A 27,216-nucleotide genomic window follows, 5' to 3' on the forward strand; every position below is an offset into this window, starting at 1 on the left:
AAGCCGTGTTCATGAATAATATAGTGATTTATCTATACAGAGTTAAGCATTCTTACTTTTTTGTAATAATAAACCAAGTGCTAAAATGTCAGTTGCATTAATTTTAATTTACTCAGCATGCAGGTGCTACAGGTAGACCAAATACTGTATAGTTTCTACAGGGTAGAGAAGATGACCCTGCAATCTTATTATGTAAGTGATGTTACACGTCATTGTAATCACACTTTGTATATATGTAGGAATGGAAGGTGTTAATTCCCAACAAATGTGATATACCCTCCTTAAAATTTCTCACCACAGATGGATTACGGCTAGGTGTATGGTATAGGTAGCTACCTCTACATGATTACTTGAAACTGAGTCATGCCTAAGAAGAAGAAAGCAACATGTACAAGAAGTGACAATAAAGATGGCTCACCATTTAGTCGACTTGAGGTCTACAAAGAACTCAAAACAATTAATGAGAGAGTGGAAAAGGTAGCAAACAGTTTTCTTCTGCTAAATAAATTTTAATTTCAAACAGATAATAGCGAACTATGAAGAATTTGGACCACCAACACAATCATATATTACAGATGAAGAAGTAGTAAGTGAACATTAGCTAGCAACATGTGTACAATAGTAACGAATATATGTTATCACTAGGACCATGTTAGGAAGTTGATAGAAAAGTTTGAGAATGTTCGTTTGGAGAAAGAAACAGTAAGACAATTTTGTCTAAAATTTAGTGTCTATATTTTACCTTTATAGGCTCTCAAGACAGTTAGCGCAGTAAGCCACTGTAGAAATTATTAAATGTGTCAAAATTTTCATGAATTGTGTTAATAGTTCTACATGAAACAGCTAGATATCTGTATGAAGTTTTACAAACCTGTAAGATGACTTCCTTACAAAACTATAACACTCATTAACAATTTCACACATACCAGGATATAGAATCTGGTGAGAGGCTGCTTGAAGAATTATTAAAAGACATAAAGCATCACGAGTTCCAGTAAGTCTATATGGCATATGTGATTAACCATTCTTCAATCATTAGACATGTTTATGATGAGGCATTAAAAGGACTGGATAAATTGAAGACACTTATCACATCCACTGCCAACTTAGCAAATTTGCAACTTTCATATAGACCGTCTACCAGGTAAACACCTACAAGTAACCCGGTAACAAAAATATTTCAATTATTTTTATAAAGCCTCGTATAACAGGCTAACACACAAGGTTTCTGTGAATAAGCATATACTTAATTAAGTAAACACACATTCGGTAAAGTTTCTGTTTTGTGCATATTATATTAACTGCTTTGTGCATATTAAACTTCATCTCTGTACAAAGTGACTCACCACAAGGGAATCACCATGAGAGTAAGTATCATCATTATACACTAACTGTGTACTTCACAAATCTATTGTGATTAAACAGTGGCAAAGTCACCGATCAGTCAAGAGCAGAACTCACATACACAGACTGTGACCCAAAATGCAAAGCAAGTCATAGTGGTTAAAATTTATAGTTTGGTAATTCTATAAAACAGATTGTTGAGAAAATACTCCACCCAACAAAGAGTGAGTACTTAAATAAAGGCCTCATTCTCTCATAGCTATTTCGTTAAAAAGGATTTGGAATCAACCAAAGTGGCTTACAACAAACTGCTACAAGAGAAGACTAACCTGAAGGCTATGGTTAGTGAAGTTGATAGACTAAAGAAGGAACTCAGCCAAGCTAACAAAGTATGTAATGAAATAATTCCTTTCACAAAGTTTAATTCAACAATTAGGAAGTTGAGTTCTTACAAAAGATTGTAGACAAGAAGAAAACTATGGATAGTGCTGGCAGCAAAATGATAACAGACCAACTATCATCTGCAAGGCTCAGTGATGATCAAGATGACACTTCTGGCACAAATTCACCTACACTCCCTCCTATAGTAGTAAGAAATAATTTCAAGTGTTGTGATGTCACTGAATAATTGCAGCACTAAATAGTGCACACACATACATGCAAGCAAGTAGCGTCTTCTTATAAAAATAGATATTTACATATTTTGTGGTACTAAGAAATGTCCCAGTACTGTTTACGCTGAATACCAATTTGCCATGCATTGCATAGTAAAGCTGGAGCTTTGCTACATTGCCTATTAGAACAAGCTGGAAGGCAAATTTTTAAGCATAGTATGCATAAGTATATAATTCTATTATACACTGGTAAATGCATGGTACACAGAATTGAAGTATATACAAATGTATATGTAAAACAAGACTTAGTGCAATCTATTTTCAATTATTTAGACCACTACAGACAAAGGTGCTAATGTTAAAGAGGAACACAGACAGAACAATGTGTTCAGCAAAAGTGCAGTCAAAAAGAACACATTTATTGTTGGGAGAAGACCACTAAGCAATAAGAAGCAACAAGTAGTTAATCCTTTAACTGCCAGTATTAATAATAACAAGAAAGACAGTAGCACTAACTTTTTCACAATGACAAAACTTCCTGACATAAGTCATAAAAGACCTAGTACTACCTATAAGCCAACAGATCCGGTAGTGAAGTTACCAGAGATATGGTCCAAAAACACTCCCAATCTATCAGTGGTATGTACGTAAATGAGAAACTGGATTACTCACATCCACTTATTTTGTAGTCTCAGGAATCAGCTGGTCATAACAGAAATTCCAGCAGCAAACCACAGCCAATTTCCTCAGAGAAAATTGTGGAAACACTCCTTGACCTTCATGCCAAAGATGAACTCAATTCACAACATCTTAAAAATGACCATGTAAATATTCTAAATAGTTTGGTGAAGGTAAATGTGCTACTCTATGCCATTCTTACTGTATTGTTTACAGGAGCCTGTTGACAACCTTAATCAGACAAATCAACATGATAAAGCAGCTCATGCTATAGTAAGCTGATACTAGTGAATACCTGTATATTAATCTACTAATAGGTGGAATACACTAATATGGGTCAAACAATTAAAGAAGTTGACCACATTGTAAATGAGCAATGCAAACAGGAAAACAGAGAATACCAGTGGATTGTGGACAAGGAAGAAGAAAGCAAGAAAACCATCATTGAACATGTACGTATGTGTGCAATAAACGGTACATTATAGTCTATCACTTGATTCAGTATTCAGAGTTTGTGGAGAGTGTAGGATCAGCAGTGGATTTTGTAAACAAGCAACTTCAGAGAGATGGTAAAGCTGTGATCTATACAATGTGTAAACATCAATAATAATATATAGGGATACTTGGTAGTGGGCAAATTAATGGAACTAGCACTGATCATCCAGTTGCGTTTAGTCAAATTTCAAAAGAAACTGAAGTAACTAAATTAAAATTAATGTTTAATTGTATTCCTCTTCTAATTAGGGTACATATCAAGATTTTATTACAAGGATGGCTGAAGGTAATTCCTGTATTATTGCACACAAGTTTAGTCTACACTTATTTCACAGCTCTAACTACTATCAGCACCAGCTCTGCATTGTATTTGCAACATGTGGTAAGCAATAACTGTAGCAAGATTGGTAAGTAAGTTGTGTAAACTCACAGAACCTGTCCATGATAGAACAACAGAAAAGACTTTTGGTTCTTAAAAGAGCAAACCCTCAGGTAAAAAAAATCACTTTAATTAGCAGATGAATTGGTTAGCAGGTATACCAGAAATGTATTCAGCAGTTAGACAAAGACTCTCAGGTGAATTCACACATATTACTGTACTTGCATGTACTGGGCTGCAGGCACAGGTTGCCTGCAGACCTTTGGATTTTGCCATAAAGCCACAATAAATAAATTAAATAAATAAATACTTGCATACTCACATGCAACCCGACACCATATAGTATCCTGAGCTAATCAGCAAGCGTTTACATGAAGGACTAGGCATTATGAATGGCATACTAGAGAAGCACATTGCAGAGTAAGCCTTAAACTTCATAGTCATCTGCCTTGTAAAACAATGATCGAATAGAATGCAGTCTGAAATTGACGTGTTTATGTCTGAACGGGAGCAGCTTGTTGAAGAAGCAAAATTGCAAGTAAAGGAAATTAATGTTGAAATGTTTTTATTCCTTTATAAGATGCAAGCCCACATTGCTGAAATTACTCACCATGCTGGCAAGATTTCAGCTCTACTTTCACTGGATGGTAGACCACGATAATATTGTTCTAGTTTTAATTCAAACGTGTACAAATTTTAGGAAATAAAACATCTTCAAATTTGTCAACAGAACTTCAAACTTCATTGTCATTCCTTAACAGATTATGCAGTAATCACCAAAGGGTACAAGTCTTCAAAGAACACAATGACAGAGAGAACACTAACAAGAAGGTTGAGTGTTAGCTATAGATTTATACAGTCAGTTTAGGTGGATATATTCTAACAGGCTGCACCTTTCTCAGAAACTATCAAACCAGGTGAATAAACTAAATTCTTGATACACATTCCACTTCATTACTATCCTGTAGTGCTTAAAGAGGTTCAAAGTAAAGTGAAGGACATGCTGTACAAGGAGGTAAGCAACCTATAATGAATCCTTTACTACGTACCAAATGGTAATACACGTACAGCTGGGCTTAAGAATGCCACACCAACTTGACTATAAACTGAACAGAAAGTCAAATGATATTGTGGTAACATACTTATTATTGATAATGCATATACACACGTTACTTATTAAACACAGCACACCACATTGCCAGTCCTTCCCAGTAGTAACCATGCTAGGGGTATACATGTACCTACAATGGATTCATCCAGAGACACCTCCTTTGCTAAAACATCAACCAGTAATGGCAGAAATAACACCAGTACATTTTGGCGTACTTCAATGTGGGACACATTTGTCCAGTCATCCTCAGCAGAACAAGAAACAAGATCAATTCTAAGTCAAGGAATACAAGGGAAGACAATTGGTAAAAGAAATAGGATGGAAGACAATCACTTTTTGCCATTAAAGGATATGAGAAATACAAGCAATACAAAAGACAATGGATCACTACAAATAGAAGGTCATGGAAAGATGAATGGCAAAAGAAGAACGAAGCCTCAAAGGATGAGCATAACCATCACGGTAAAGAACAGACTGGTAAGAGATGAGAATACTCCTAAGGAACCAGTTGAGTGCTTCAAAGTTACTTCAGTTGACATCAAAAATAGAGACACCTAAGTACAGTCTTGGTATCTGATATATGTTGTGAGACTGTACAGAATGTATAATAGTGTAATATCAAGAGTTAATAACTACTATTATTAACTCTTGGTAATATGGTTATTACTAACCTACTTTGAAATCCTTTGAACTTAACACTTTTGAGGTGTGCTTTCAAAGTTATCCCCGCATAACAGAAGGTCCACTACAATAGTAGCACTGACAGGAAATAATATGTATGTTTCTTATAATTAGAGAATAATACCAGTAATAGTGACTATTAAATGGGGTTGCTTATTAATAGACATGATGTGGGTGGAGGACGGGTAACACTATATACCTTAATATGGTGTAGCCTAAGAATTTTGACCACAGATACTTAATGAATCTTATCACTTGAACTCTAGATCTGCATCAATTATACCACAAAATGTCTCGCTAGCTTGCATCCCTGTCCAGTTCACCCTACCCCTTTAGGGAATCTAGTTTCAATCATCAACTTACTATATATGTGTACTTCAATTTTTTTACAGTGAATTTAAAGGGGCCAAAACCTATTCAACTTTAGTCCACAATGACAATTAAAGAATGACATGGTATGTATATTATATGCAGGGTACTTATTCTGCTGTGACACCTGAGTGCATGAGCCACCTCAAAATTCCATTCATGCAGGCCAATGTCTGAATAACTAATACATGCATTGCCACGGGTGGTTTAGACTGCATAGGGTTTTGAAGCATTCCCTTCCTAAAGTTTAATTTTACTATGTGCCAGCTAGTAGAAGTTATAGTAGAGGTGATATTCATACAGGGCAGCGGAAAGAGTGAGGGATATCACAATTGTATTGCGTAGGAGCAAGACTTGATTTGAAACTGCTCGGTCTATAGAACAGTCAACCACTCTTAATAGAACGTCCATTGTTAAATTTTTTCTATTAGGAACACTCATCAGTGTGTGAGCTGAAACTGAACCTCTCTTCTTCTCAAGTTATACCAAACTGTACTTGAAAAAAATCTATTGTTTGGATATATAGTGGGGATTGTTAGTTGTAGCTACAGACCTGAAGCTTAAAAGCTTACTTCTGCAACTGAAACATTAATTCCAGTTTTGCAACATTTATATACAGTGTAGCTGTTATAAAGTTAAGGTATAAAGTTACCTGGTCAATCTCCACACATTTATACTAAACTGCTACAGTGCAAACAAAATGACCACTCTATGAATCCCTTGTATATTGCATTTGAAAGCATGTTTGTGGATAATAGGCCACATATGTCTATGGGATGATGCTGTAGATGCAAGTTCTCATATACTTGTCAAATAATAGTTATACATGTGATGACTGTTCTATTAGAGTATTTGACTGTTTTTTATTTTGAACTCAAGGATGATCATGAATACCCAAGAGTATACAACTCCATTATTTACTCTTGCTATTACATTAAGCATATGTACTTACCTAACAACATAATCATGAGCAACCATGCTACACAAATCTAAACTATGGACATGCAATAGGTAGATAATTTCACTAACTGCATCAAATACATATAAATTTCAGCATTGTGGAGTAATATCTAATTGATATCTATCTAACTGCAATGATTACATTGTATAGTACACAATAACACAACTAATATTGTCTGCTCTGAGATTCTTACAATGCCATGTAAAGTAAGCCTTATCAATTATACTCTTCAATGCATAAGAGATCTGATTTCTTTTATTCATCCAGTCTTTACTTACAGTTGGTCCTTTACATATGCTATAGACAATTTCAGCTACTTCTTGTGGATCAATCACATCCCATATACCATCACTGGCTATCACAAAGAACAAGTCACTACTAGTCAAGTAATGGGTGCAGGTGTATGGAACAGGTGACATTAAGTATTCCCCACTCCTCGTAACACTCCAGAGGTCACCTAGACTTCTTGATAGATTTGGTCTTGGAAAGTTACATGGTATAAGCCCGTCTCCTTCCCACAAGATACGAGTGTCTCCACGAGCACTAACATAGACACTTCCACCAAGATGTTCGATTCTCTTTCTCTCTTCAACATCCACAGGTCTGTGAGTCATACTAAGTTCTTTTGCCAGAATTTCAGGCTCTCCCAATCCACCATAGTTAGGATTTCTACATGCTAGTATTATCTTAGAGTCACCAACATTTGCTATATGAACTCTATCAGCTTTGAACAGTGCACATGCCACTGTAGTACCAGCATAGCTTGGTATGCCCTTGACTGTTTGTTTCCATGTGTCTGTTGTGAAGAAATTTACCAGTAAGACAAGTACATACTATGAATAAAACAACAAAAAGGCATACAATAGAATGCAGTGGAACTTGTTTTTAACAAACACATTTGGGACCAGGTAATTTAAGAGGATAACTTCTTTCAGAGGTAAAAATGCATTGAGCTAGATTAGACCTCAAAATCATTAAATCTTTTTTTGTTTATTTTACCATTGTGGAACTTCCTTAATTAAGAAGATTTACCAAAACTGCTACAATGCAACTATATAGTTACTGAGGCAGCTGTCTTGGTTGCTGCAATGGTGCTATGCTACTGCCTTAATTGTTATCCTCCAATGGCTATGCAAGTAAATACACTACAACACAATAACAAAAGTGCTCAAAAGTACAGCCTTTGATAGCAGTTAGCAATGTATATGTAGTACAGATAACAAAGGTCTTTTATATTTTGCCACCAAATATATTATCAGAAACCAACCTTAAATTATTATTACCTTTATGGGTACTGTGAAGCCCAAACATGCTTTCAAAGCAATCTGAAATGCTTCTGATGAATTGTCTACCTTACTTTATTATTTTCAAGTCTACCAGTTGGGTACTGGAGGGTTTGTACAGAAGGCAGAGCCTGTATGAGGAGACTACCAGGGAACTTAAGTGAAAATCGTTGAGTTTAGTATCCTAAAGTAAAGCGGTACGTGTATTGGAAAAAAAGCCAACCCCAGCATGACTTCGATCTGCAGTACTTTGGCTACTGGCTGACTATAATTATTATTGAAGCCAACATGTGCATGCATTCAGGATATATACAATGCATACATCAAGAGCTTTCCCTAAAGGTGTTGATTTGCAGTTAATGTGCCAATAGCTTTATGTGCTGTCTATAATTATACTACCATATAAAAATTAAATACGAATTGAGGATAATGTTTGTGTCATGCCTCAAATTATTATACAAGTGGATGGATTACAGGAATGCTTCACCATAGATAATATACGACACATGGATTGGAAACGTCCATATTATTTACATAGTGATGTCATGGGTCATCCTTGTTTTGGTGCGCGTAAACTTTATGGCCTCGACAGGTGGCTGTTCTCGTAACCAGCAAATTAGTGTTTGTTGTTTACAGTTGGGTTAGTTACCACCTACACTAATTGGAGGCTGGACTGGGTAGGGATGCTGGTGAGTAGCAAGCAACAGTGTAAGAAAATTCAGGTTTAAAGGTGAAATATGGTGTTGTGCAAATTTCCTGAAGAAACAGAAAGTGCAGCGTTGTTTCTTTGCTGCTGTTTACATCATCCTTGTAGCAGGTAGAGCGTAGTTGGCTAGCTAGATATTCACTGCTTCGCTAATAATACTGGTGCTGAAATATTAGCTGGTGCGTACCTGTCATTGTCACCTGTCGCAAACAATATTTCTCCCAGTGTCCACAGACATGCTGTGTTCTTTTTCAGTACACAATGCAACATGATAAAAAATGTAAAAGGAATGTCCACGCCTTCAAACTGGCCTTCAAACAAGCGAGAAAAAGCCAAACAGCCACTCAGTACATTTCAACAAATTTCCGAATGTATTGGCACATCGTAACTAGGATAGGTAAATAATTTAACATCCTAATTAAATAATTTAATGGGAATTTCCAATCCACTAGGACACATATTATTTATGGTTTCACATATCATTCTTGTGTTGTAAGGTTGTGCAACAGGCAAAACATTTAACCATAACTCAATGTGCCATTCTTTCCTTTGATGTGGTGTATAGAGCTGACAATGAACTATTTTAACAAAACAAACTGAGGAAATTGAATACCTAATTTTCCTTGACCTTGCAGTAATTTGTGCAGGGGTAGGTAACAGTACGAGCATTCAGGTTTTCATTTCAAAGGTGCATGTTTTTGCATTGTCTGAGCCATGTGGTGACACATGGATCAACTGAACATCAAGTGACATGTACTTAGTCAAAACACATATTTATCACAGCTCAGTACCAATCAAAGCCGTGTATTATGTGCTTGTCACTACATAACAAAATGCTAGCCATGCATACAACAGATATACATTTAATTGAGCTTTAGACTATAATAGAAATTACAATGGTTTGCTTGCAGCTCATGCACTAACATATGTACACATTGTGACGCATGAATCCAAGACTATAGCCAGTGACACTTCCTCATGTCATGCGATTAGTTATCCTAGGAAGTTATTAGTTTATAGTGGGTGGGTAAGTGTAGCTACCATGCATGTTCGGGTGCGCATCATGACCTCTCTTTGTTTGCCTTAGAGCACTCGGAATTTTAGTGGTTTAAACTAAACAACTGATAATAAATGAAAATAGGACAGTCCTTACCTCTAGCTGACCACATGTCCTCATGGATCTTCATAAAAGCTGTCTCCATAGCTCTCGACACTTTCACTGGATCACTGCTGTAAATATCTTCGTTCTCCTTCAAAGTTTGGCAGAGGTTATCACGAGCATATTCGGCTGCCTCAACTCCAGCGTGGCCATCAAACAAGGCCAGAAAGTCGATTCTTTCGCGATTTTTCTCTCGTATAATTTCCACAGTAATAAAATCTTCACAAACTGAACGATCTCCTTTCATCTTTTGTCCTCTAGCAATCAATCCAGTTGACTGTACTAGCTGCACGTTCGCTGCCATCACCAACTGACTGAAATAGCGCAGATTACGGGCGTGCACATGTTTTTAAAAAGTGTATCTGCGCACGCCCCTAAGCCTTTTGCGAATAGGTGTGCGCAATTATATTGACAAGTTTAATTTCTAAAACTTCACATGCAGCTGTGCTTTGTTGTTTACCAGTCCCATATGATATGAAAGGACAATTCTTCTAAAGTATTGCAGCATCATAGTCGACTGCTCATGTATTTTTAGTAAGCTATATGTACAGTTGTGCACTTCTGTTGGTCAGTACAGTCTATAAAGGCATAAATCAGTACTAACCACCACTAGCTGTCCATACTGCAGTGTAACTGTAGAGGTAGCTAGTGCTAACAGTACAGTACATGCAATGGGTATGATCCACAGCACTAGTACATACTTGCCACTCAGTTACATGTTTATGACTCCCTGTATTCATAGGCTTTAGCCTTCTCACAGGTCCCTAGTGGGATAGCATTCACAGATAAAATAAGCTTTACTGAACAGGAGACCACGTAAGGTCTTTTAAATTAAGAACACTTACAGTACACTATATGTAGCTATGTAGCTATAGTATAGTGCATGGGAGTGGACGCCATTGGAGAATTTATATTTATCCTTTGTAAAGTCAAGAGGTGTCCTTAGTTAAGGTGCACAAGCTACTAATATACTGTTGATTTAGGACCTTGTAGGATGATCTTTACAAAGAGGTTACATGTCTAGTATTCAGGGCTGTCCTTTCCACTAATGACCATTATACATACAAATAACAGAATATGCACACAACCCATACACATCACTCAACTCGATGATTAATATCAGCAGCAAAAGTTGATAAACAGCAAGAATGCATTTTTGTTTCTCAAAACTGCTAATGCATTATGCATTAACATGTAATGTGTGGCTTGAAAATCATTTCTTATATTACAACATTTAAGAATTGGCAACAACATTTACATAGTCAAAGACATTGTGAAATCAGTTTAAGGAAAATATCATCACTCTTAGATCCAACAACTTGCTTGTCCTCAACAAGCTTTGTGATATCTTTCGACAAAGCCTTCACTTGACCAAGGAAAAGTAGAAGCTTAGATCTTCTTTGGGAAGAATTTGGAAAGACTCTTTTTGCATAATCCTCGAGTAATTCCAATCCAGCATCTTGTGTGCGTTCAATCATCTTCTGTCCACTATCAGACAAGTTGTGTATAACTAAAAATGATGTAAAATAAATTGCTATCATAATCAAATAATTAATACTCACATGGATTCATGAAGGTAATCAATTTGAGACATGAAAGTTCTGTTTCATCTAATTGAACATCCTGCATTTTAGCTACACACTCCTTGGTCAGTTTTTGTATGGAGGAGACTATCAGCGGGTTGTCAGTCAGATACAAGTGCGCTAAGTGGTCATTCTTGAAAGCAACATCACTATCAGTTGGAAATTTGCTGATATGATAAATGAGCTTCAGTGTGTATACTTCCATCCATGATTCTTTACCCAATTTAATTTGATCTTCAACAGACAATTGGGCAAACATTGGTATTTTCTTTGCCCATGATATCACACTTAGCAACAATCTCCTTGTGCTGTCTGGTATATTTCCTTCAGTTATTGGACTAGCCATAGGTAAAACTGGATTGTTTTCTCCCTCCTCTGCTCTTGCAAGTGTTTCTAACATCACAGAAGCTGACATAATCTTGACATCATTGTTGAATGAATTGTTGCCCATGTGAACAGGTGTGCGGCCAAATGAATAAAATGGAAAAGGCACACCCACAGTACCAACAGTCCTTGGGCCATTTTGGGCTGAACTACCACTCTTGATATATTTAGGTGACAATTTGTGCTCTTTGGTTGGATAAGGTGTTCTCTCTTCTTGAACAGCTATTGAAAGGAAACAAATACAGAAATTAAAATATTCTACTGCAATAACATAATCATGCATACTACAATAACTTAGACTTGCTAATCATGATAAACTAAAGAAATACTATATCAGGGGCGGATCCGGGGGGGGGGTTTGGGGGCTGAAGCCCCCCCCTTCATATTTAGGCTTTACTTGATCAATATGCTGAGAATTATAATGAAATTTTGTCTTAGCATAATTATGTGATCACTAATAATACAAATACTCATAAAACCACCTTATAAACATCTTTCCAAGGTATTATCAGTGGATTTATGCTAAAGTTTATGCAACAAGGACCCGGATCAGCATTGGAGGTGTACAAGATCGAGATACTCTAATAGAGCAGTCAGCTAACTACTCTAATAGAACATTCACTGGAAACATGTAGTTGATTCTGTTATGGAATTTTTCCAAAACTGCCTGCACCTATACATACAATGAAGTGCATTGGTCTGTTTAAAGGGCTTCATTCATCTACTTGTGTAGTTAATATGTACGGCAATACTTACTTCAGGTACACAATCTCCATTGAAAATGCTCTCAGATTCAATCTTGTATTGTTCAAATTTCAAAATTTTCCACTTTTGACATTATTATTCTAACATGCACCTATTCAGTGTTGTGCAATTGTGAGAGGGGTGCATCATGTACTTGATTGTCTGTACCTACCCAAACATTTCCATTAACAAAATGCTTCAGAGAGCCATACCTATAATCTAAAGGCAGTATATAAAATATCTACAGGCAGAAAATATTATGAATTTTATATGGAAATGCCCCCAAATTGCAATGTTTAGCATCTATTTTTCAAAATTTTCCTGGGGGGCATGCCCCCAGACCCCCCTAGTTCCAGCATGCTCTGCATGCTGGGAAGTGTGCTTTGCACACCTCTACCCAAGAGATTAGTACCTTGAGTTAGCCCCCCCCCCCCTTTTATAAATCCTAGATCCGCCCCTGTATATAGTGGGTATATACTAAAATTCAAGTAATGTTTATAGATGCCTTTAACTATAAGTAGCAGAGCAATATATATTCGCTGATGAAAAACTCTGCAGCACTTTAATGATGAAACACTGTTTTGTGTGGATATTAGTCAGAACTGTTATGCTTCATTTTGTTATTTCCTGTCTGATGGAAGTATTAGTTTAATGTTCATGGTTACCATTAAGCCACTATTGGACTTCTCTATTTAGTATAAAGTGTTAAAGGAATGACTGCTGTGTTGGAGTATATATTGCTCTACTAGAGTGTTATCAACTGTTTAAGTAACTTTCCCACGTACAATTTTGTGAATCTATATGCAGCTATTAATTTGACGGCCAACTAAATTAGTATTAAGCCATAGCTCAGCTCATGCAAACATCTAACATTTTGATCAAGTCTTCAATATATTTATAATTGTATAAATAGCAATGCATGTAGTTAAAAACTGAAATCTTGCATGAAACATCCCTAAAAAGAAGAGTTTGATATTTAAATACATGCAAAGAGCATACAGGGGAGTAGGGTTGGGAAATATTTCAATAAATCGCCAATATCGCATAAGCAAGTGCTAGCAATACCATTATCACATGTATTTTGCCTTCGCAATATTATCGCATTTCACAATAATTATTGCATTTATCATCTAATTTTTAATCTCTTGTAGACCTCACATTTTGTACAGTTTGTGCATATTATTGCTAACTATGTCAATTGGTTAACTTGTTAGCAAAGAAGTTGTGTTTGAAAACTAATTCTCAGTGAAAACAAGCAGTCATATGGACTTATCAAACTATGTGGTTGTGTTTCACTTTTCACATGCAATATTGCAAAAATCGCATTAAATGACTCATGCAATAATTGCATGTCATAAAATTCAATATCGCCCAACCCTACAGGGGAGATACTGTGTACTAGTAACAGAAGATTTTAGCAAATCACTGACTATACGGTATATCAAACTTCACTACTGATATGTGTTTGGTAAGTCAGAAGTTGGCTGTAAAAGCTAAAGACAAGTTTACTCTTAAAACAACTTCATCAGCCATATTCAGCTTCAGCATCAGCAATGTAATTATTAGATATACCACTGTATTAAGTTTGACAACCCAAAAAGCATAATTAGATATAGAAAATGGAAATCAAAAGATAATGTTTTTTTTTGCGAAATGCATATTGGATTTCTTATAAGTATCTATCATCAGACAATAGACAAATCCAATATCGATTCACTGCAAGCTACATGCAGTTACCTGTAATTTACCTGTCAAGGACTGAAACTGATCATTGCTAGCTAGCAAGTTTAGTCTAGTGCTTTCAGTGAGCTAGACAGGCATGTAATAACTAGACTTTGTGTGTACAACTTCATGGTCACTGACATTTGTGCTTTCATGAGCCCTGTCTATGTGACAGAAGAGTGTGTTTGTGGTGGTGGAGAACGCATCACACAGCATATTATAATTATTTAATTCCATAACTGATTTACAGTACATGTATATGGCTAATATAGAATTACAGTTCTCAAAAAAATTCTGCCACACTAGAACTACTAGCCAGCAACCTATGTTGGCACAACAGAAAATCCAAGTATAAAAAATATAAAAGAACACGAACTAGCTATACGTACTACATATACACATAGTTGTGACTACAGTAAATCAAAACAAGTCTTCAAGAAAATACTGCCAAAACTAGAACCAGCAAAGTGGTCTATGTCACTTTGTGGGCACAGCAAAGAAGTATAAATACATCAAGTTCTACAAAATGTAATAAATTCATGGACTAGCTACTACTGCTGCTTTCCAATAATAGCTATAGAAAATACCACTGCTGCTCTTCTATTGTTCTATACTCAAAACTTCCAATTTTCCAATCTGTTATACTCTACTCATTTCTGTTACTTCAACTGCTGGCTTTCATGTGATTAACAACTTGGATTCCAGGAATTATGATAAGCCACATAGCTACCACAGATAAATAGCCTACTCATGTCCTTACTTTGACTGTCGGATATTATTCACCAGCTTAGAGGATTCCAGCATACATAGCTAGTCATTTTTGTTACTTTGACTGCTATAACTTTCATGTGATTATTTGCTAGCTTAGAGGATTCCAGGAATATTATGAAGTCGCATATCATATACGTAACTAGTAAATGATGATCTTATTTTGGATCTATAGTCATAATATTCATATATAGCTAAACTATATACTTGATATGATACCTGATTAATGTTAGCCATTCAACCTAATTGGCACTCAAAAGCAAGTGATTAATGCACAGATATTACAATTGCATGGTCCAAATTTTCTTATATAAATATAGCTTTGATCTGTCAAAACTACATCACTATAAGAGCTAGCTACGTAGGTCTTTAATTTACAGCAATAAGTAACCTTCAGCTCTTTGCTTCAAATGATTTGAAAAGCAACTGTTTCTCACAGTCTCAAATTTTTGTACCAATATGGACCCTTTACAGTTACCTATTACATCTGCCATCTTGGAGTACAACTAGAGGTACATCGATATGACCTTTGGCCGATATTCAATTTCTGATTACCAATATAAAATAATATTATCAAGCCGATAAACAAAGCTGATCCAATATGGTAGCATATATGCATAGACCTTTTCTCTAGCAAATTGCATTCTAAATTTAGTTATAAAGTGACAGTGTGGGCTTGTACACACGTTACCAATCCGATACTGATATAAAGCAAGGCCAATATAGCCGATAACTGATAGCCAATCCGATTATAGGTACACCTCTAAAAACTATTCCATAACCACTAAGACAAGCTTGCGTATGATATAATGGACTTTATACTGGGAGCAACACAAATCTTAAGAAAACCAACACAACTCACTAATTGCATCATTGTGATTCAGTTCATTGTGACAAGAAAAGCTACACACGACTTAGCTTACATATATTTCTCATGTTTTCTAAACTGAAGCGGGTAGGGCTACCTACGAGTTTGTTAAAATACAAATGGTTGCTGCATCATGCAGTGCTGTTTGCAGCTTGTTGTAACCATTTTTGGCAGCTGTGTGGCTTTTGTTTCCGGAATCCTCTATATACTCCAGCTAGCTATACATCCTTACCATTCCTTTTCATTCCAACATTGACACATTTCTGCAGGCGACAGTGCTGACATCTGTTTCTTGTGTTCTTATCAATTTCACAGCATTTGTTGCCTCTACACACATATTTTGCTTCTGCTCGAATACTTCTTCTGAAGAAACTCTTGCATGCCTCACAGCTCATCACCCCAAAATGCATTCCTGAGGCAGTATCGTTGCATACACGGCAGGCTTGCTGATGTGGACTGGCTGGCCACGAACTGGTGGAGTCAGCAGATCTTGGAGGTGAATGAGCGGAGTTCTTCCTACAAGTCCATGACGGTAAAGTGACGGATGGACTAACGTAAGCACTGCTTCCGTGCTCAGAAATGGAGCTAATGTCAGGACTATTGTGCTGGTCTTCAACGTCTGGTAAAAAATCTGTTGACAGCCATTCGCTGAAGTAGTCATAATCGAGGCCATAATCGCCCGTAGTACCACCCACATACTCCAAAGTTCTGTCATGCCACTGAGGCCAATCGTATGTTTCTTGGTGGTTTATAAAAATACCTGGAGAATTCATTTCTGCTGCAATCATACGACTGTCTCATCCTTTTTATAGACGGCAAATTCTGACCGAGCTGACGTAAATGCCTAAAATGTATACGTCATCAGTGCCGCGTAATCTCGGATACGCTCGCTTATTCTCGAAGTGTCTTTTAAAAAATTAATTAAGATGATTAACCTCGTGTTCGAAACTTTGAACGTGTAGTGTGAAACGACGATCAATGAGAAACACTTAACTGAGCTTTAGATATAGACTACATGTATGTTGACCATTGCTACATTTCGATAGTGGGAGCGCGCCACTGAGCTTAAGGGGCATGCACGTCACAGTAGCCGCTATCGGTCGCTATCAGTGCGATTCTTTCAGAGGAACGGTTTTCGTGAGTTTCTTAGTATAGAGTACTCGGGGGATATATGAGACACTTAGCTTAAAAGTATTGCTGTGACCTGAGACTAACAGTCTGGTATACTACTTGTATAGGTAAAGGTGCAATCATCATGTAGCTAGCTATACTAGCTATTTTAAAATTTCAAAAATATGTGTAGCATGCAGTAGACTCTATGATGTATTCTTTGTAGCACATGCAAATTGGAATTATGAGACACTCGGACCTATTATGAGACACTATGTTCATATGGAAATTATTTTAGTCCAGATTTATGGTAGAAGTGCATGGCAGACAGTCACAACAGTTCAGTATAATTATGTGTCTTTATATCTTCAAGTTGTATATATATATATATATGTTTTTAGAGTCTGAGTAAGGAGTGAAAAGACTATCAGCAAAACTGTTCCCACTAAATGATAAAAATTTTACACCTGACTATCATCCAACTGGCTAGCTATGTGGTTGACTTATAATTGCCATTTATGATTTTGCAAGGTGACATTGGGCCACTCCAACTTGATTTCCTGTTTCCCGTCCACCGCCCGCATGTTTTTTTTTCCAAGCCAGAAAATTCCTAAACTGACGTATTCTAAGCATCAAGTGATTGTTTTAGTCCGGATTCTTAATTAGACACAACAATATGCGTGGTGCCAGGGAGTGTGCTGACATATAATTTTACGATAAATGCCACAGGAAAACTGTCAGTATATTACAACTTAATGATGAGGATAAAGTCAAGGATTATTTCTCACCTGTGTCAAGTGATCCTCGGTGTTGAACTGAATGGCCACAAGTACACATTAGATGCTGCAGATGCAGCTGTAGTAGCAGTTAACATGGATTGTCCACCTCATGGCTGTGTAATAGACATGTAAAAAACAGGTGTAGCTAGCTGTGTTCATGTGTAGTAGTTAGCATTATGGAATAATGGAATTTTCCGTCTGCCTGCATGGCAAAGTTTGTTTGACCAGGACAGTAAACAGGAAATCAAGTTGGAGTGACCTTGCCCCTTTCTTCCTAAATCTGCAACATTAATTCCATTGAAGTTGTTTAAGTCAATGAACCCATGATTGGTACTATCTCGCAATACCTGCACATACTCTATTGTTGTAAGGTTGATGTGAAGTCTGGTGTAAAAATGCTAGTCTATAGCTAGATTATTAAATGTATTAGCTGCACTGCAAAAAATTGGTAGTGAATTTCACTACTAATTTCTGCTACAGTGCTCACTATTTTTGTGTAGTGACGTTCACTACTCTTTTGTAGTGATAGTCACTACATGTCTTGTACTGGAGATTCAGTACTAGTTGAACCCCTGGCTATACTAACACACAACTATGATTGAATCATTTATTTTGCTAAAAAAGCAGCAGCAGCAGCAACAACAATACTACCACTACAGGACTAAAAATATACACCAGCAAACTGATACAATAATTCAGTCCTTTTATAGCCAATGTTAAGGACAGTTCTAGAAGTTTCCAGATTCAGCCTGCTAAATTAAAGGTCACTGTTTATTATTTGTCACTTAAGGTGTTAATTAAAGTTTATTATTCGTCTATTAGAGTATCTGGGGCCTGTGATTCTACTTTTGTTTGGTAGTGCAAGTCTTCAATAGTCAATCACCAAATTGCCAATGGCTGCATAAAATCCACACAGAGTAAATCAACCATTCCAGTGCTAAACAATAGAACTGAGCTTCTACTCTCACAATCTTACCTACTATCACTGTCCTGTTTCCACATGGAGTAAGATGCAAGGGAGGTTAAATCCTCTTTAGTACACCACATGCATATATCAAAACTATGTAAGTTACACACCATTATTTTTCCAATCACTTGCGATGCTTCATTTGCCAGTGAATCATTTCACCTTTAGATAAAGGCATTTCCACTTCTCTTAAGACTATTAGCATGACTCCAAACACTGCAAAGATTGTAGCCAACCATTTGTTTACAGAAGGAATTATTGTACCCCATATATTAAGAGGCTACAAAGGACTATTGATTTTGGCCCCTTTTATATTATACTGTTAGTTGTCTGTAGCATCACCCAGTGGCATAGTATACACTTTATAAATACATAGTATATTACCAGTGGTCTCCTCTGGCGGAATTTCTTTTCTGATGACTTGTATCACATAGCACAGTATTGTACATACTATAAGTACTGGTTGACCTTGGTATGCAAATCTGTATATATGTAACTGCCATTACAATTTCTTTCAAGCCACCAAAAGACACTAATATACAATGGTACATTGGTACAGACCAATTATCAAGTTATTCTATTAATATGCGGTTTACTCTGTAGCCATGGCAAAGATGAATCTCAAATAAAGAGAACACTGCGAGTGGACTACTGGTTCATTGCATATGTAGCAAACTTACATATACACACGAATTCACACATTTATTCTGTATGCTCCATTTTTTTGTCAAGTGAACTTTTGTACAACTTTTGTGAAGTGTTGCAAAAAAAAGAAAGAAAAGTCTTATACCCTAAAGGAAGAACTGAAGCCATAAAAAGCCCACTAATATCTTGATCTTGAGAATGGTTGGAGTATTTCAATCCATGTAGAAACAGCTAAGCTGTAAAAGGTTTACAGCCTTCAAATGCCTGTGTGAAAAAGTTGTAAAATTAAAGGTGACGTGGCTGTAATGATGTCAATGCCAATTAGTTGTAATAATGGGTGCATTATTACAACTAATTGGCATTGACATCGTTGCAACATTTTCTTGCATGTAAGTTGACCCTTTCAATTTGCATAATTTTTTTCTTTGTAGCTCTGTAACTGTGATTTCGATACACACAGACTGATTTTAAATGGTTGACCCTGCAGGCATGACATTTTTGTCCATAACTCACTTTAACGCTGGAACTAATTACCAAAAAAGCGCTTTGATACAGGCAAGAACAAGTGAGTTATGAAGCTTTAAAAGTATCCAATATGCTTGTTCCAGTACAAAACCATTGGGAGTGAACTCTTTTATATTACTATATTTGGCAAGGGCTCAGGTGAATGCATACCAAACATCAATGAATACATACCAGATTCACACAAGACTTGATAGATGAATTCACCTCAATTTGTCCTTAATGCAAACCAAATTTCACAGCAATCGAACTGCGCATTTGCATTTTATGCTGGTTTTTGTAAAGTGTGCGAAAAGAAGAAACTGAAATAATATACAGGTCCCTGAAAAAACAAAGAAGGTAAGCCTAACATTGAGGGCTTGTATTACGCATAACTGAAATTTGGAATGCGAGGTGCCAAAGGTGGCCAGTAGCCATTATTTGTTTTGGACCATGGAGTTATGGTTGCGTGAAAACAAGTTTTCTTTCTTTGTGTCAATGTGTGTGCTGGCTTTTTTGACCACATAACACACTACTGTGTGTCTTCATCTAGTTTGGTGCATGGCCTGCCTTATTGCGGCAACTGCAATCCATAATGGTGCCGTTTGGAGAAGGGACAATCGAGCTATGCATGCGTGCATGAAAATTGTTTATTCTTACCCACAGTGTGGTATGCTACCTTTCTTGGCCATAGGACGTGCTACCCTTGATTACAACTTACAAGCCCTATACTTTGCTAGAATAGCATACACGGATGATGGGTTGAAATTATTTAATTATAATACCGGTTTAGTAAAAACTTTCATTACAGGACTTTTCTTTGTATATATCGCCTTTTAATATTATTGTAGCTCCTGACGAAATCAGACAACTTCGGTATATCCCTACTTGGCCCCCCTGTAGGTCAGGTCTAGAATCGTCTCTGCTCTGTGGGACATCAGAAATGATATCAATGAATTGTGAGGCTTGTCCATCCACAATATTATCTCTTTGGTGGCTTCAGCAATGACAATTTTTCTGCCCAAGCCAGCAAGATATATAGCTATACTGAAAATTACTAAAGCCGGCTGTTATTAGATGTATCCATTAAGTTTCTAGGTAAAATGCACAAAGCAGCCATAGCAGGGTAGGGTATATGCAATTCACAGATTTGTTTTAAATCCCAACATCATTTTACATCCATGCGATGAAGTGCACAGTTTACTTCCCTCTTTAGTACCTCATCTCGCACAAAAAAACGATTTTAAATTAATGTATTTAACGGTGGGGACTATTCTACGGAACGGAACGGAACGGAACGGAACGGAATGATGGACTAAACCACGGAACGGAACGCTTTCTCAAATTGAAGCTTGCAACTTACCATTGCTGAAACTTCCCTTATAAGTTAGCAGTGGCATCTCCAGTGGGTGATTAAACATAAGACAAAAAGAATTAACGGATCGATTGTGGGTTTTTGTTGGTTGTCATTAGTAACGAAGTATTATTGTGGGATGAGCTGTATCAGTGATGTTCATCCATACGGAAGGGAACTTTATGTGAGCTGTTTTTCTTATTTAGACTTTAGAAAACAGTCTGGGCCGGTCTTTCAAGTCATAAGTCAGTGTATAAATAAAGCAAGCAGGAAGATACTGGTAACAGGAAAGAGCCAGCTGAATTAAAACTTGAAGAATTTTGTGCAGTGTGTGAGGAGCAAATATTTTGGCAGACCGCAAGGAGGGTATATTCTGCAAACATCACTGAAGTGTATGCATGGAGTTATTTATATATTAACAGCTGGTGCAGTGGACTAATGCCGTATTCAATAGTGAGCTGATTTTATCTGTTGCACAATTCAAGGATGTGTCTGACTGCTAGCCTTGAATCAGGTTAAATGCCAAAACTCCAAGATCAGCCAAATCTCTATTATAAGCCGCATGTGAAATCATGCCCGTAGCCACCAGGCAAACGTGATTTGGACCAGGATGTGTGTGTAATTTCAATGTATCTAGTCAGACCTGAAATGGAACACTCACATTAATTACATACCACCTAAGAATCCTAGGATTTCTTAAGTGTAACATTTCACATGCTTCACTTCAAACAAAACAGGTTAAATTTGTTCATCTATTTTCAAGTGATTCCCAGTCCAGCTGGTCCATGAAATTACAATGGGATCACGTGTATTTGTTACAGTGCGGGCTGTCCTGTGTTGGATCTACTCTAGAGTTGAAATTTCAAGGTAGACTCACTGCCAATGTACTGACACTAGTACTGTTGTAGCATGTTTAAGTGGAGGACAAATGAAATAGTAATGCTAGATTATTTATGTATACAAATTTTTCATAATGAAATTGATATCCCATTTTGATTTGTACTTCCACTTTGCAACATATTCAAGAACAAGAAGCTACCACACTTAATCTCCAATCACTGTCATTAATTAACCAAGATCTCACTAGTCTGTAATTCACCTTACTGTAGTGATTTTATTGATTCATCTGTATGTTTTCTTCATTTTCCTTTGAAGTTGTACCAAGAGTTCATAATAAGGTGGAGAGTGTCTAACTTGAATGCATTCACCAAACACCCTGCTTAAAGTAACACCTCGGCCTTATTTCAGAACAAAGGCTTTACCTTCTTCAGCAACACTAATCAACAGTTTTCTATCCCCCTGTAAAGGTGTTGATTTGATGAAAGGTGAACTTTACGCAGGGCGTTTGTACAGGCCATACTGGGAGTTAGACACTCTCCCCCATACAAATCAGTATTACGAACTCTTGGTTGTACAGTATAGGTAAACAAAGATAAGTTTCTCTCCCATCTTATTCTAGGATTTCTATTGACAAGGAAAATTCAATTATTTGTATACAGGCTCAAAATTGAGAAAATATAAAGAAAGTGGATTAATATTATACAGTCAGTTTGCTTTTGGATATTTAATGTCTCCAACCACAACAAAAATTCGATGAATCCATGCATCTCATCACTGGTTGTCTGAACATTCTGCAAGTGATACCTCACTCAATCAACCATATATTCTGTTTATTAGACTGAATAAAGTCATGATTACCTAAACAATCACTTAATTAATGTTTTATAATTATCCTATTCCATTTTCCTAGAGGTTCCACTGATAAAATGCAATTTCAGCAATGATAGCAGCTAGCCAAGCTGCAAGTTGATTCAGAAAGCATTCCATTCTGTAAAATAGACCCCATCCAGAATTCAACTCAGTACTCAGGCTGAGATATCTGACAATAGTCCACTACTCTGTTAATGAATCATTGATGTTCACACAATATAGCCTCCTTGAGGTATCTGAATGTTTGCTCCTCACACACTGCACAAAATTCCTTTAGATTCTGCTTAGACTGAGTTGATTCAGCTTGTCACCATACTTGTTTCCTTTGTAGTGTAGCTATACACATACTGATTTATGCCGATTAGGAAGGCTGGGCCTCAAACTGTACATTCTAAAGTCAAGTAAGTAAAAATAACTCACATACTAGTAAAAACAAGTCATGCATTAAGTTCCCTACTTGATACATCCGAAGATGAACACACTGAGTCAGCTATTCCCACAATTAGTACTTCGTTACTAATGATAACCAACAAGAACCCACAATCAATCCTTAAATTCGTTTTATCTTTCTTGGGGTACGATTGATTACCTGCTGGAAGTGCCACTGATAACTTGTACAGCAATGGTAAGCTGCAAGCTTCAATCTGAGAAAGCGTTCCGTTCCGCAGTTTAGTCCATCATTCCGTTCCGTTCCGTTCCGTTCCGTTCCGTAGAATAGACCCCACCGTATTTAACAGGGAAAGTTATTTTTATTTATTTATTTATTAAGGCTTTACAGCACAAGTGCTGAAGGTCTGACCTGGTCCTACAGCCTGTTTAAAGTTGTTACAGAAAGTGTGTTTGGAAAGGTGGAGAAAGGAGAAAAAATCCATGACTGGACCTAGGCAGCCTCGAACCTGCAGCCATCTGATTAACGCTCGAACGCTTACAGGAGTCTACCAGGTGATCAGGATGTTTTCTCCTTGTCAATTTCATGTATATGTATCCAAGGAACTCTAGAGAGTGACTTATTATCTCAAAGTACCTCGTGTGGAACCAAATGGATATTAGCTTATTTATTAAGGCTTTACAGCACAAGTGCTGATGGTCTGTAGGACACCTGGTCCTACACTTATGTGGACAGTGGCATCTATAGGAGTGGGCCTATACCCTGTAGCTTCCAGATAATTTTGGTGTCGGTGTATTTATGTAAGATCAAGAGTCAAATATTCTAGTCACAGATTCAATGCAGACAAGCAGTGTAGCGATTTGTGGTTACATAGAAAAAACTATGCACTGTCTATCATAGTAGAATGGCTAAGCGAAACAATCATTCACTTTTTGATGCTTGATTCATATTAGATATGGTGCCATTAAAATTACCAATCGTATCACACTCACATAACCTGACAAATATAACCAATAGAAAATGTACAGGGAAGCCATATATACACTCTATAATTAATATGTGACCGGATTTGCAAAAAGAGGTCTTCCACACACATCCAATTTTGTTAACATGGTAGATCCCATAACTTAGCGTTCAAGTAACATATTAACCTGAACTTTTTACCATCTATTCAGCTATGTTGGTGTTCACTTCTGACCAATTTCATTGTTCAATTTAAGGTTTCTTACTTGATCTCAAAATGACAGACCAACATACAACATGGTCGGCCACTGGTACATAATAGTAGCAATTTGCATACACAGTGTCTTTTTAAATGCTTATTTTGGTAGGTCATGATGTCAGACCATTTTTAATTTGGTTGGCCATTGTGGCTTTTGGGCTGAAAAATGACAGGCTGGTATTTTGAGCTCTGAATTTTCAAGTCAATAGCTTTTTCCAATCTCAAGTAATGAATTGTCAAAATTTGGTAAATTGGATGTGTGTGGAAGACCCCTTTTCGCAAATTAATATACTGAAATTTAATTTGCATCTACATAGACATGGTCAGGTGTCATTAGCTTGCAATGTTAAGAAGCAGGGAGGGTCAATGTAGCCATAGATGTGCAACATATTATTTCTATTGAACTGTACTTGTACTTTTACACTGAAATATTGGCCCCATTAGAAGTACTTAAAATAAGTTTTGAAGGATTTTTTGATTGTACCTGCAAATTTGAAATCCATTCATCAATCAAAAAGAAGTGTTTGAATGCACTTGTATGGTTTCCTGATCAGCCAGAAAACCTAGTTAAAAGTTTCCTGACATTCCCTAAGGTATTGATTTTAACGTGGCACTGTATCTCGAATGATTTAGTATACCTTATTCAACTTCCACAGAAAATCTGGTGCTTTTATCACAAAGTGAATGATTTCATCAAAATTTGTCGCTTAGCTGCTGTAATATCAGTGATATTATTGTGTTCTAATGTAAAATTGTTGGAAGGCATCATAGGTGATTTTAAGAGGGGGGTCAGCAGGGGCGGATCTAGGATTTCAGAAGGGGGTGCTAATATAATGGTTGGTTGGCTAAGAAAAGTGACAACTGGTTAATACAACTAGCTATAGTGTGCAAATTATCTAGGGGGGGTCTGGGGGCATGCCCACACAGAAAAAATTTGCAAATTTAGCCTATTTAGAATTAAAATTTGGCAATATTTTTGACTGAAAAATGATACCACTTTGTTTAAGTGATTCACAATGCTTCCACAATGCTTGTAAAGTCACCTAAGTGTAATCATTATTCCAGAACAGTTGTAATACTAGCTGTCATATAAGGGCACAGCCAGTAACTAAAAATATATTCTTTACATAAAGAATAGGAAGGAGAAGGATGCAGAATCAATACTTGCCATTAATTTTGTGTTTGAAGTACCTTAATTTAGTAGTACATTAAATTTAGCAATTTTAGAGTTTGGTTTTTTGTTTAATTGATTACATCAATTCATGAATTAATAAAATTTATATGGTAAATTCATCAATATACAAGATCACTAAATTTAGTGTATTGCTTGGCTTAAGGTAAAGCTAGTGTGCTTTACAGTCTCATGGCTCAAACTATAATGCCCAAACAGTAACAATGAAGGGAGGGCTTAAGAGGGCAAGTATACACTCACCATGCAGTGTGTAGAGTACACATACGTAGAAGTTTCCAGCTTTGGAGTCTGAGGTGATGCTTCCTCTGGAAAGTTTTGGAGTATAGCTATCACAAGATTGAATCTGGAAGCTATTTTTAACCAAATACTCTATTGTACTGAAAGATTGTGGGGGTACAAGATGGATGAGTTCAGTTGTAAGCAATTTTAGAAAAACAAAACTACACCTTTAAATGCTATTGGATTATAAGGCAATACATAATAGTGGATTGGCAAAGACAATACACAGGATTGGATCTCAAGGTCATTGTAGAGATTTAATATGCACACAGAAATAATTTCAACTTTGCAGTATAATATATAGCCACAGACTCTTCTGTTACTATTTCAATCTGACTTTTTTAACTATATGGCCCCATCACCATAATAATTTTTTACAACCAGAGTCAACAGTCACTTACATATACAACTAGTTTTTGGCAACAACTAACCCCTTATAACATGACAGTATATTTAATGATGTGGTATCATTTTTAAAGAAGTGGCATATGAAATCTCCCCAGCTTTATCAGTGATCTTCCAGGTTTCTTTAGATCAAGGTACACTACCAAGTATCTGGAAAACTGCGAAGGTAGTTCCTATTTATAAGAAAGGTAATAAATCAGACCCATGCAACTATAGACCTGTGTCCCTTACGTGTATCTGCTGTAAAATATTAGAGCATATAGTATATTCAAGTGTGTCTAATTATCTAACATCCTTTAACATTTTATGTGATGAACAACACGGTTTCTGTCACAAAAGGAGTTGTGAAACACAATTAATTCCCATGGTAAATGACTTTGCCAAGTGTTTGAATCAAAAGTGGCAATGTGATGTACTTCTACTTGACTTCAGTAAGGCCTTTGATAAGGTTCCACATTCCCGACTCTACCTCAAGCTTCAACATTATGGGATTGATGGATCTATCCTATTGTGGATTAAGTCCTTTTTAACCTGCAGATCCCAGTATGTAGTGCTAGAAGGGAAAAACAGCTACTCTAAACAAGTTCTCTCTGGTGTACCCCAAGGTACTGTACTCGCACCACTTCTGTTTTTACTGTATATAAATGATCTCCCTGCTTGTGTCAATAATAAGGTTAAATTGTATGCAGATGATGTCCTACTGTACTCCTACATACATTCCGAATCCAATTGTATAGCCCTACAACAGGATCTTGACAAACTTACTGAATGGGCTCATACTTGGCTGATGGAATTTAACATTAAGAAATGTGAAC

General features: G+C 36.6%; 3 protein-coding genes across 4 annotated transcripts in view; 1 reads left to right on the forward strand and 2 right to left on the reverse strand.

Moving 5' to 3' along the window:
* Window positions 1–16,623, reverse strand: part of LOC136262690 (retinoic acid receptor RXR-alpha-B-like) — a 34,437-nt gene extending 17,814 nt beyond the window's left edge. Inside the window, exons 1-3 of one of the 2 annotated variants that reach the window (XM_066057059.1) lie at window positions 16,082–16,623; window positions 11,343–11,969; window positions 10,892–11,290 (exon numbers count right to left, since the gene is read on the reverse strand). In XM_066057059.1, coding sequence (XP_065913131.1) covers window positions 11,043–11,290; window positions 11,343–11,969; window positions 16,082–16,622 — 1,416 coding nt within the window. In that variant the 5' untranslated portion in view covers window position 16,623 and the 3' untranslated portion in view covers window positions 10,892–11,042. Of the gene's footprint in view, window positions 1–10,891; window positions 11,291–11,342; window positions 11,970–16,081 lie in introns of those variants that run through there. The other variant, XM_066057060.1, reaches the window with a different exon arrangement.
* LOC136263670 (girdin-like) lies at window positions 364–5,253 on the forward strand. The gene is made up of 26 exons (XM_066058306.1): window positions 364–477; window positions 524–586; window positions 646–702; window positions 751–771; window positions 829–873; window positions 930–994; window positions 1,040–1,144; window positions 1,604–1,733; window positions 1,781–1,933; window positions 2,292–2,597; window positions 2,648–2,809; window positions 2,853–2,909; window positions 2,954–3,088; window positions 3,139–3,205; window positions 3,254–3,305; window positions 3,381–3,513; window positions 3,564–3,623; window positions 3,666–3,707; window positions 3,854–3,930; window positions 3,982–4,048; window positions 4,091–4,157; window positions 4,211–4,341; window positions 4,397–4,427; window positions 4,479–4,525; window positions 4,581–4,643; window positions 4,697–5,253. The coding sequence occupies exons 1-26, from the start codon at window positions 364–366 to the stop codon at window positions 5,177–5,179; spliced, it is 2,733 nt and encodes a 910-aa protein (XP_065914378.1). The 3' UTR covers window positions 5,180–5,253.
* LOC136264449 (protein phosphatase 1D-like) lies at window positions 6,710–10,108 on the reverse strand. Its single transcript, XM_066059181.1, has 2 exons — window positions 9,775–10,108; window positions 6,710–7,428 (listed from the first exon to the last, which is right to left on the reverse strand). Exons 1-2 carry the CDS (start codon window positions 10,082–10,084, stop codon window positions 6,770–6,772), a joined length of 969 nt encoding a protein of 322 aa, XP_065915253.1. The 5' UTR covers window positions 10,085–10,108; the 3' UTR covers window positions 6,710–6,769.
* Window positions 16,624–27,216: the final 10,593 nt, after the last annotated feature.

Source organism: Dysidea avara, chromosome 8 (genome assembly GCF_963678975.1).
Source record: "Dysidea avara chromosome 8, odDysAvar1.4, whole genome shotgun sequence".
Lineage (NCBI taxonomy): Eukaryota > Metazoa > Porifera > Demospongiae > Dictyoceratida > Dysideidae > Dysidea > Dysidea avara.

What these genes read in the sequence shown, in the direction of transcription:
- LOC136263670 (XM_066058306.1), top strand. Translation starts at nt 364, where the DNA reads ATGCCTAAGAAGAAGAAAGCAACATGTACAAGAAGTGACAATAAAGAT. An exon ending in TTAAAAGAGCAAACCCTCAG is followed by an intron (nt 3,624 to 3,665) that starts GTAAAAAAAATC and finishes ATTGGTTAGCAG; the next exon opens with GTATACCAGAAATGTATTCA. An exon ending in TTGAAGAAGCAAAATTGCAA is followed by an intron (nt 4,049 to 4,090) that starts GTAAAGGAAATT and finishes TTCCTTTATAAG; the next exon opens with ATGCAAGCCCACATTGCTGA.
- LOC136264449 (XM_066059181.1), bottom strand. Translation starts at nt 10,084, where the DNA reads ATGGCAGCGAACGTGCAGCTAGTACAGTCAACTGGATTGATTGCTAGA. An exon ending in GGACATGTGGTCAGCTAGAG is followed by an intron (nt 7,429 to 9,774) that starts GTAAGGACTGTC and finishes TCTTCACAACAG; the next exon opens with ACACATGGAAACAAACAGTC.